The sequence below is a fragment of the Bidens hawaiensis genome, unplaced genomic scaffold (assembly GCF_021521415.1).
Source record: "Bidens hawaiensis isolate Kalapana, Puna unplaced genomic scaffold, B.hawaiensis_p1.1 tig00069022_1, whole genome shotgun sequence".
In the NCBI taxonomy this organism is placed as follows: Eukaryota; Viridiplantae; Streptophyta; class Magnoliopsida; order Asterales; family Asteraceae; genus Bidens; species Bidens hawaiensis.
Window position 1 is genome coordinate 5,747 of NW_027502181.1, and position 11,255 is coordinate 17,001.

An 11,255-nucleotide genomic window follows, 5' to 3' on the forward strand; every position below is an offset into this window, starting at 1 on the left:
ACTCTTAGGCTATTCCACATCGGCTGTGGACAAAAGAGATCCTTGGTTCATAGGAAAATGTCCTGCCTCTTCAATCACCAACGCGTTTTGGGCAACCAAAAACAAATCCGTGAGCTCTTCGTGGGCATAGCGGACAATATTGGTGCAAGGGGCCGGATGTTACATCTTCGACGGAATCTGCCATGGAGTTAGCCGGGTATTTGATGGATGGAATGATAAGGAATAAGGATGAGAAGAAAAAGGATGATGGAAAAACAACTGTGGGAGGAAAAATAAAGAGGACCGAGAAGAAGAGGGAAGGGGCGTTTGTGTATAGTCACCCCATTTGCAAGTCATGTGGTAGGAGACATTTCGGTAGATGCCTTCGACCAACCAACATCGCTGTATGTGGATTTTGCAAGAAACCGGGTCATTCGGAAACATATTGTAGGAAAAAGACAGGAGTATGTTTTGAGTGTGGCGAGAAGGGACACTATAGTACTGAGTGCCAAAGAAGAAGCCAATGAAAAATACAGCAGGAGCAAGTGGCAGCGGTGCCAAGACCAATGCCAAGAAGGGAAACGCTCGTGTCTTTTTGTTAGACTCCCAGAAGGCAGCAGATATACCGGACGTGATCACCGGTACGTTTCCTATTAATAATGTTTATGCTAGAGTATTATTTGACTCAGGTGCAAACCAAAGTTTTATAGATTATAAATTTTGTAGTCTATTAAATGAGCCCTTAGTTAAATTAGATAAACATTATGAAGTTGAGACTGCTCATGGTAAAATAAGTAGAATAACCGAAGTCTTAAATAATGCAACTATTTCTTTAGCCAATCACGTCATACCTGTACGATTGTTACCCATGACATTGGCAGGTTTTGATGTAGTTTAGGGTATGGACTGGTTATCGTTTAATCAAGCCCGTATCCTATGTAATGATAAGGCTATTGACATTCGAACATCTAACATTAAAACCATTCATATCACTGGAGATAAAGAAGGAGGAAAGGTAGGAATCATTTCCAAGATTAAAGCAAGTCATTGCATAGGTAAGGGGTGCCTTGCATTCATGGCCTGTGTAACGAAAGAACCTGAACCAAAGAAAATGGAGGAAGTACCAATTGTATCGGAATTTCAATATGTATTTCCTGATGAATTACCAAGAGCCCCGCCAGATAGAGAAGTAGAGTTTAGAATCGATCTTGTACCAGGAACGTCACCAATAGCTAAATCTCCTTATAGACTAGCACCTACGGAAAGGAAAGAACTAAAGAAGCAATTAGATGAGCTTTTGGAAAAAGGGTTTATACGACCAAGTTCGTCACCATGGGGAGCTCCAATTTTGTTCGTAAAGAAGAAGGATAGATCAATGAGAATGTGCATAGATTATAGAGAACTGAATAAAGTCACAATCAAGAATTGACGATTTGTTCGATCAGCTTCAAGGAGCAAGTTGTTTTTCAAAGATTGATCTTAGATCGGGTTACCATCAGTTGAAAGTACAAGAGGAAGATATCCCTAAAACAGCATTTAGAACCCGATACGGACATTATGAGTTCACCGTTATGCCTTTCGGACTCACTAATGCTCCGGCAGCTTTTATGGACATGGTGAATCGAATTTGCAAACCGTACTTAAACAAGTTTGTATCGTTTTCATTGATGAAATTCTTGTTTATTAAAAATCCAAAGACGATCATCAAGTTCATCTCAAAATCATACTTGAAACCTTAAGAAACGAGAAATTGTAAGCCAAATTCTCCAAGTGTGAATTCTGGTTGTTCGAAGTTCAATTTCTTGGTCATGTTATAAATGAGAAGGGTATTCAAGTATATCCAGCAAAGATAGAAGCCATAACCAAATGGGAGAAACCTAAGACACCGACTCAAGTCCGAAGTTTTCTTGGCTTAGCCGGATATTACAGGAGATTCATTCAAGATTTCTCCCGTATAGCCGTTCCATTAACTTCACTAACAAGAAAATCAATTAAGTTTGAATGGGGACCGAAACAAGAAGAAGCATTTGAAACACTCAAATAAAAGTTAACCAATGCACCTATCTTGGCCTTACCAGAAGGATTGGAAAACTTTACCATTTACTGTGATGCTTCGCACACGGGAATGGGATGTGTTTTGATGCAATGGAAGAAAGTGATAGCTTATGCTTCGAGGCAGTTAAAAGTTCATGAAAAGAATTACACCACACACGATCTTGAATTGGGTGCTCTAATCTTCGCGTTAAAATTATGGCGACATTACTTGTATGGTGTTAAGTTCATTGTATATACTGATCACAAAAGTCTGAAGCATATATTTGATCAAAAGGAATTGAATATGAGGCAAAGGCGTTGGATGGAAACACTTAATGATTATGACTGTGAGATCATATATCATGAAGGAAAGGCGAATGTTGTGGCTGACGCCTTAAGTAGAAAAGAACATGAGAAACCAAAGAAAGTCCGAGCTCTTAGATTGGAACTTAAAGTTGATTTAGCTAGTCAAATCAAAGAAGCTCAGAAGTTGGTACTAGAAGAAGGAAATATTAAAGCCGAAAAAGAGAATGGTACAATCGATCAACTAGTCAAAGGAAGTGATGAAATACTTAGACTCGGTACTAGGATTTGGGTACCAATGGTCGGAAGTCTAAGAGATAAGATTTTAGAAGAATCACACAAGTCAAAGTATATGATGCATCCGGGAAGTGACAAGATGTATCACAATCTAAAGATGATTACTGGTGGATCGGTATGAAGAAGGATATTGCCTTGTATGTTGACAAATGCCTAACGTGTTCCAAAGTGAAAGCCGAGCACCAAAACCGTTAGGATTACTACAACAACCGGAAATACCGATATGGAAATGGGATATGATAACTATGGATTTCATCATGAAGTTACCAAAAACTTCTCGTCAAAATGATGCGATCTGGGTTATTGTCGATAGACTTACCAAGTCTGCCCATTTTATTCCAATTCAAGAAACGTTTAGTATGGATAAGTTAGCACACTTATACGTCGAAAACATAGTATCTTTACATGGTGTGCCTCTATTCATCATATCCGATAGAGATAGCCGTTTTACTTTGAATTTTTGGTCAAGTTTTCAAAAGGCTATGGGGACTCGATTAAACCTAAGTACTGCTTACCATCCCCAAACTGATGGCCAAAGTGAACATACAATTCAAACCTTAGAGGACATGCTTCGTTCCTGTGTTATCGACTTAGGAGGAAGTTGGGACACTCATCTAGCGCTGATGGAATTTCGTACAATAACAGTTATCATACGAGTATCCAAGCAGCACCATTTGAAGCATTGTATGGGCGTAGGTGTAGAACACCTGTATGTTGGTCTGAAACAGGTGATAGTCTTGTCAGGACCTGAAATTTTTCAAAGAACCACTGATCAAGTTATACAAATCCGAGAACGATTAAAGGCAGCAAGGGATAGACAAAAGAGCTATGCGGACGTTCGTTGCAAGCCATTAGAGTTTAAAAAAGGCGATAGAGTTTTATTGAAAGTGTCGCCTTGGAAAGGTGTAGTAAGGTTCGGGAAGAAAGGGGAACTGAGTCCACGTTTTGTGGGACCATTTAAGATACTTGATAGAATCGGACCAGTTGCTTACCGATTAGAGTTACCCGATGAAATGAAAGGTATCCACGACGTGTTTCACGTATCTAACCTTCGCAAGTGTTTAGCCGATGAAACTCTTGCAATGCCATTAAAAGATGTTAAGATCAACGAGAAACTTAAATTTGTGGAACAACCAATTCAAATAGAAGATAATATGATAAAGTTTCTCAAGCACAAACGACTCAAGCTCGTGAAAGTTAAGTGGGATTCAAGACGAGGACCCGAGTATACGTGGGAGCTCGAGTCAAAAATGAAGAAGAAATATCCCTATCTATTCCAATAAATCTCGAGGACGAGATTATTCAAAAGGTGGGGAGGATGTAACACCGCGTCTTTTACCCTATAAGTTTAAAGCCTAATTAACCAACTTACATAAGTATAGGGACTAAAAATGTAAATTCTGAAAACTTCACCCATCGCGGTATGCTATGGGGTAACTATAAGCCCATCGCGTAGCGCGATGGCCTTGCTGAGTCAGTGGACATGTGTCCAACCACGTGTCAACACGTGGCACGATATGATAGGCCACGTGTCACAAGCTGGTAAGGCGGCGTTAAATTGCGGTGGGGTCCAGAAACAGCCTATAAAAGGGGGTGACGGGTATTGAATCATTTCATCCCAAACACACCTCCATTTACACACACTTCACCTCGAAAGGCGTGCCCCATTGCCATACCAAGCCGACATGCCATTTTCTCGTAGTTCGGGCAAGGAACGAAGTTATAATCAAGCTAGCAATCGTATAATCAAGTAGATCAAGATCCTGCCTTTTTCTTATTACCGATCTAAGTATCCAATCTAAGGTAGGAGTTATGTTTATGTTATTTGAATTATAGCTTAGACTATCAATCGAGGCTATGGCCTTTTAACCTTGATCGTATTTTACAAACATTCACATTCATAAACGATTTTTCATAAACATTACTTCATAGTGAAGTAATGTCAACAAAAGATATATTTTGACGGGCATGTAGTAACTGTAAGAGGGATATCACTAGTAGTAAGTTTCTTGCCTAAGGAAAAGTAATTCGTATAAATCCCAATTAACCGAGGGACCCGTTTACTTACCTGGAGAAACTTACCAACGTGTTATAACCTATTAAGCCAATGCATGCTATATCAAACGTCACATAAAACCAAGTGTTTTCAATCACAATCAAAGATAAACGATTTCAAGGTAAAGCTTAGCAATCATAGCTTAATCAAAACATCATTCAAATATTTATACAAACCTATTGTGTATAGGTTAATATCATTCACAATCAATCAATCAATCAAGGTTTTCAACACCGACGGTACAGGTGAATACGTTAACCTTTTCAATCAGCCAAATCATATTTATACTCAATGAGACGAACTGGTGTTTGTCTTAACGAGTCAATCAAATGTCTATATGAGATCGAGTAATCTCTAAAACGTTATAATACAAAGTAGAGAATAATAACAACTCAGACCGAATACGCATGTGTCTGGATCCAAACATAACTGTTAAAGCTCAATCAATCAATCAAAGGCAATGAAGCCGCGATCTTAAACGGTCATGACCAGTTCTCAGTTTAGGGCCGTCTGGCTCGGGGAATACCGTTATGTGTGTAGGGCAGTGGTACATATACCGGAAGTAGTAATGCTTCCGCTAAGGTTGTCAAGAAAACTATATTTGTATTGTAATCGTCATTCAAAATGTTTTATTGAGTCATACGTGTTCACCAGCATATAGCTGACGTATTTTCCAACTCATTGCAGGTAATTAAGCATAAGTAGCATTAATAAGGATTGGAGTCCTAATGAAGATAGAAGCAGGTACAAGGTGGCTCCGTTTTTTATAACTAAAAATCCTTGTAATATGAAACGTATCTTTTGTAAACTAATACTCGGGTATTTAATTCTCGAGTAAATTTTCAATGTAAATTAATATTATATTCAAACCTAAAGTCTTCCGCTAAAATTAACCCATAAACTCTGATATATTTACAAAATAGGTACCAACTTGTGGTCACACGCCTAGACCCTAAGTCAGGGTTTGACAGGTTGGTATCAGAGCCATCGGTTTCAGCGAATTAGGTATTTAAATATTAGTACCTAAGCTTTAACCTTAAAGTTATTATTATTATTCTTAGGGATAATATAAGATTGGTAAAACTTCATATCCCTAAATTTAACTAAAGTGCAGATGTCTTACACTAATTATCTTGGTCATAGACGCCGAGTAGCAATCCGATCAAAACCGACAATCAACTATGAACCATCCGATATGGAGAGTAGTAATAGCTATTACACTAGCTTTTTCAATCACAATCAACCGAACATTCCGACGTTACCATATGGGAGCCAACCCGTGTATCTCCCAGGAAGTCAGCAATGTCCAATCGAAATCTCCGACAACACTGCTGACAATAATCCTCAGTACTACCCATCCGGCCAGGGTGTTACAGCTATGGTATCAGAGCAAAGGACTCTTTCCTGTAGAAAACTTAAACATAGTAATTAAGACCTGTGAGGAATGGGTAGAATTTAGGATATTATTAAGTTAGAAATCGTTATGATATTCTAATCCTTGCGTCTATTCTTTTAGATGCCTCCTCGTCGTCAACCTCGTATAAATGTTCGCGCTGACCGCCCTCACAATGAAACTGCTTCTAATGAAACCCCAGTTGATCCAAATGTTATTGTTGCGGTTAACCAAGCTATTGCTGGTTTACTTCCAAACCTTGTTGCTCAAACTGTTCAAGTTGTTATTCAACAATCTTGTCCGCCTGAAAACACCAATGGCAATCACATTTCTGGTCCTGCAACTGGTGAGAACACCATAAACAACAATGCTAATGGTATACACATGTGGATCAAGAAATTCCAAAAGAAAACGCCGAAATCTTTTAGCCATGCAACTAATCCCATCGAAGCAAGAAACTGGATAGCCCATATTGAGAAGATCTTTGATGTTCTTGGAGTTGCGGATCAGTACAAGGTTAGGCTGGCAACCTACAAACTGGAAGATGACGCACAAACTTGGTGGGAAGGATATAAACAAGTTAAAGGAGAAGATGTTTATGCTGCTAATCTTACATGGGCTGATTTTCGCACCATCTTCTATGATAAGTACTTTTCTACTACTGATAAGAAAGCTTATATCAGAGAATATGCTGTTATCCGTCAAGGAAATGATGAACCTGCTTCGAAGTTTATTACTCGATTCTCAAGGTTGGCTAATATAGTTGGAGACGCCGCAGGGTCAGCAGAAGCCCAAGCAGAAAAATGTAAATAGGCAGTTAGTGATCGAATTCGGAAGTCGATTATGTATATGAAGTTCAAGGATATTACTGAAGTAGCTGATGCAATCAAAACTTTCGAGTTTGAAAGAAAAGAATTCTAATCTCGAACTGGCGAAAACAAAAAGAGAGACAGGGAAGGACAACTTAAGCAATCTACCAGCCAACCATCCACTACGACACCACCCCAAGATCACAAGGTACAAGCGAATAGAAACTCTGGAAATCAAACACGCCCTTGGTAGTCCAGACCAAAGAACCAGAATCCCGTTCAAAACCAAATTCAACTATACGCAGAACCTATTAGAGCTCAACCGCTGAATCAGTATATAAACCCTAATAAGACTTTACATCCTCTATGCAAAACTTGTGGTAAGAGACATCAAGGAATTTGTCGCCAATGTACAGGAGCATGCTTTAGATGTGGCGAAACTGGACACATGATCAAGAACTGTCCTAAGCAAGACACCAAAAAGAAAATCGGAGGAAATGTTGCACCACCCAACACTGGAGGAAGAGTTTTTACACTTTCCACTACTGATGCTAAAAATGCCCCAGGTACGTTATCTGGCACTCTTCAGCTTGGTGAACGTAGTATCTATGTGCTCTTCGATACAGGAGCAACCCATTCTGTCGTATCTAACTCGTTTACTAAGTACCTTACGATTAGGCCCACTCCATTAGATCATACTTTAACAATCTCTACTCCGATGAATGATTCATTCATAATCACCAGCGTATATAAAGATTGTCCTATTCGTGTTGAATCTATTGTGTATAACACGGACCTTTATCCGATGCATATGTCCGACTTCGATGTTATTCTCGGGATTGATTGGTTATCTCGACACCATGTTACTATAGATTGTTATTCTCGATGTGTTATTTTCGGTGATCTTCAACGTCCAGATAATATATATCACAGAACTCCACCCTGTAAATCTCTTAAGATTATATCTGCACTTAAAGCCCATAAATTTCTATCACGCGATAATGAAGGATTTCTCGCATCTGTCAAAGCTGATTCCAATGAATAACCAACCATAGATAGCCATCCGGTTGTCTGTGAATATGCAGATGTATTCCCAAAAGAACTACATGGCCTTCCACCGGACCGTGAAGTAGAATTCACCATTGATCTTATTCCTGGCGCCGAACCTATTTCTAAGGCACCATATCGTATGGCACCCTTAGAACTGAAAGAACTCAAGGAACAACTGCAAGAATTATTGAATTTAGGATTCATCCGGCCAAGTATCTCGCCTTGGGGAGCTCCAGTCTTATTTGTAAAGAAGAAATACGGAACAATGCGATTTTGCATAGATTATCGAGAACTAAACAAGATCACAATCCGAAATCGTTATCCCTTGCCTCGTATAGACAATCTCTTCCATCAATTACAGGGTGCTCAATTCTTTTCAAAGATCGATCTAAGATCCGGTTATCATCAATTGAAGGTCAAGAAGGATGATGTTCCAAAGACCGCTTTTCGCACTCACTACGGTCATTATGAATTCTTGGTTATGCCCTTTGGACTAACCAATGCGCCTGCAGTTTTCATGGATTTAATGAATCGTGTATTTCACAAGTTTCTCGACAAATTCGTCATTGTCTTTATTGATGACATTCTAGTATATTCTAAGAGCCGTGAAGAACATGAAGCACATTTACATGCAGTACTTGGAATTTTGTGAGATAAAAAGTTGTATGCAAAATTTTCAAAATGTGACTTTTGGCTTAGCCAAGTTGCATTCCTAGGTCATGTTATATCCGCATATGGGATCATGGTGGACCCAGCAAAGATCGAAGCTATTACGAAATGGCCTAGACCCACTTCTGTCACCGAAGTACGAAGTTTCTTGGGTCTTGCTAGCTACTACCGGAGATTTGTTGAAGGATTTTCGGTCATTGGTTTACCTCTCACGAAACTATTGAGGAAAGGAGTAAAGTACTCATGGAAGGAAGAGCAAGAGAAAAGATTTGAAGAATTAAAGAAACGACTCGTATCGGCTCCGGTACTCACTCTCCCTTCTGGATCAGGAGGTTACTAAGTTTACAGTGATGCTTCAAAGAAAGGCCTAGGATGTGTGTTAATGCAGCATGGGAAGGTTATCGCTTACGCCTCACGTCAGTTGAATCCATATGAAGTTAACTACCCGAGGCACGACTTAGAATTAGCCGCGGTCGTCTTTGCCTTGAAGATATGGCGACACTATCTATATGGCGAAACTTGTGACATCTTTACGGACCACAAGAGCCTCAAGTATATATTCACTCAGAAAGAGCTAAATATGAGGCAAAGAAGGTGGTTAGAACTTTTAAAGGACTATGACGCAAATATTCAATACCATCCAGGAAAAGCCAATGTTATAGTTGACGCCTTAAGCCGAAAGAATTTCGGTGGTATATCTTGCCTTCAAATTCAGCCTTGCATTATTCATGATCTTAATAAAATGGACATCGGGCTTCAGGTTGGTGAATCCGATGGATATCTTGCTAGAATGCAGATTGAACCTGATCTCATATCACGGATTAAAGATGCACAAAAGGAAGACGGAGGCTTATGGGCGATTGTGCAAAACCTTGAAGTGGGTAAGCAATCTGAATTCCGTATAGATGAGCAAGGAGTGATTTGGTGCGGCAAAAGACTTTGTGTACCCAATGACTCCATCCTTCGTGAGTCTTTGTTAGCCGAAGCGCATAGTTCACCATTTTCTATTCACCCAGGATCTAAGAAGATGTATCGGGACTTACGACAAAACTTTTGGTGGGATGGAATGAAGGAAGACGTTGCTCGATATGTAAGTAAATGTCTCAGCTGCCAGCAAGTGAAAATTGAGCATCAACGAGCAAGCGGATTATTACAGCCATTGGATATCCCATTCTGTAAGTGGGATGAGATTACCATGGATTTTGTTACTGGTTTGCCCAAGACATTCATGAAAAACGATGTTATATGGGTTGTAGTCGATAGATTGTCTAAATCGGCTCATTTCATACCGATTCGGCAAAAACTTTTCAGTTAGTCAATTATCCGAAATTTTTCTTCAAGAGATTATTCGACTCCATGGTACGCCATCTTCAATCGTTTCGGATAGAGACCCACGTTTCACATCACGATTTTGGAAAGGTTTCCAAAATGCTTGGGGTACGCGCCTGAAATTCAGCACGACTTTTCATCCACAAACAGATGGCAATCAGAACGCACAATTCAAACCTTAGAATACATGCTCCGAGCATGTGCACTTGAATGGTCCGGAAACTGGGATGAATATTTGTGCCTTGTTGAGTTTGCTTACAACAATAGTTGGCAAGCAAGTATCAATATGGCTCCATTCGAATTATTGTATGGTCGTAAATGTCGAGCACATATATGTTGGGAGGAAGTCAGAGAAAAGATTATTGAAGGACCTGAGTTAGTCCAAATTACTAATGAAAAAGTCATCGTTGCACGAGAGAAACTAAAAGAGGCTCAGAGTAGGCAAAAGAGTTATGCAGATCAACATAGACGAACACTTGAATTTAATGTTGGCGATCATGTCTTTTTAAAAGTATCACCTTGGCGCGGCATTCGCAGATTCGGAACTAAAGGAAAACTCAGTCCTTGCTTTATAGGTCCCTTTGAAATTCTCGATAGAGTCGGAGAAGTTTCATACCGACTAGCTTTACCGCCACAACTCTCTCACGTTCATAATGTTTTTCATGTGTCCTTGCTAAGAGGATATAATTACCATCTGCTTCACATCATTAGTTATCCGCCACTTACAATTCATGAAGACTTATCTTACGAAGAGGAACCAGAAGCCATTTTAAACCGACAAGAAAGAATCATGCGTAAGAAAGTAATTTCGTTTGTTAAAGTTCTCTGGAAAAATCATTCTGACCGCGAAGCCACGTGGGAAACTGAAGAGTCGATTCGTGCGATATACCCTAGTCTATTTGACCAATAATACTTTTAGTCCAGGTAAATATGAACCTTACTTTCAAGATCTATTTTATAGAACTTATGTTTCCATTACTTATATGATCATGTATGTTCTAACTAGTAATTTCGAGGACGAAATTTGTTTTAAGGGGTAATAGTTGTAATAACCAAAATTTTAAAATCATTTCCTTTATATTTTGAACTCAATTTAACAAATAAATATTCAAAAGTTGGTTGAAAGAGTTGAACTTAATAAAAAATAATAATAATAAGTGTCGTTTAAAGAAAATAATAATAAAAATTAATAAATTAGTGTATACCATATATAAGAATGAATATGTAATTAACTATATGTATGTTTACAAGCATGTGTACCAAACAAGAAAATATACAGATAAGATCCTAGTTAGTTAGTAAAGATAATAATAATAATAATAATAATAAAAATAAA

General features: G+C 38.8%; 1 protein-coding gene across 1 annotated transcript; it reads left to right on the forward strand.

The window, feature by feature from the left end:
• Positions 1 to 10,205: 10,205 nt before the first annotated feature.
• On the forward strand, positions 10,206 to 10,829 carry LOC143605320 (uncharacterized). Its single transcript, XM_077081477.1, has one exon. The coding sequence runs from the start codon at positions 10,206 to 10,208 to the stop codon at positions 10,827 to 10,829; it is 624 nt and encodes a 207-aa protein (XP_076937592.1).
• The last annotated feature ends 426 nt before the right edge of the window (positions 10,830 to 11,255 follow it).

Excerpts from the sequence above, each read along its gene's own strand:
- LOC143605320 (XM_077081477.1), top strand. The coding sequence starts at position 10,206 with ATGGCTCCATTCGAATTATTGTATGGTCGTAAATGTCGAGCACATATA.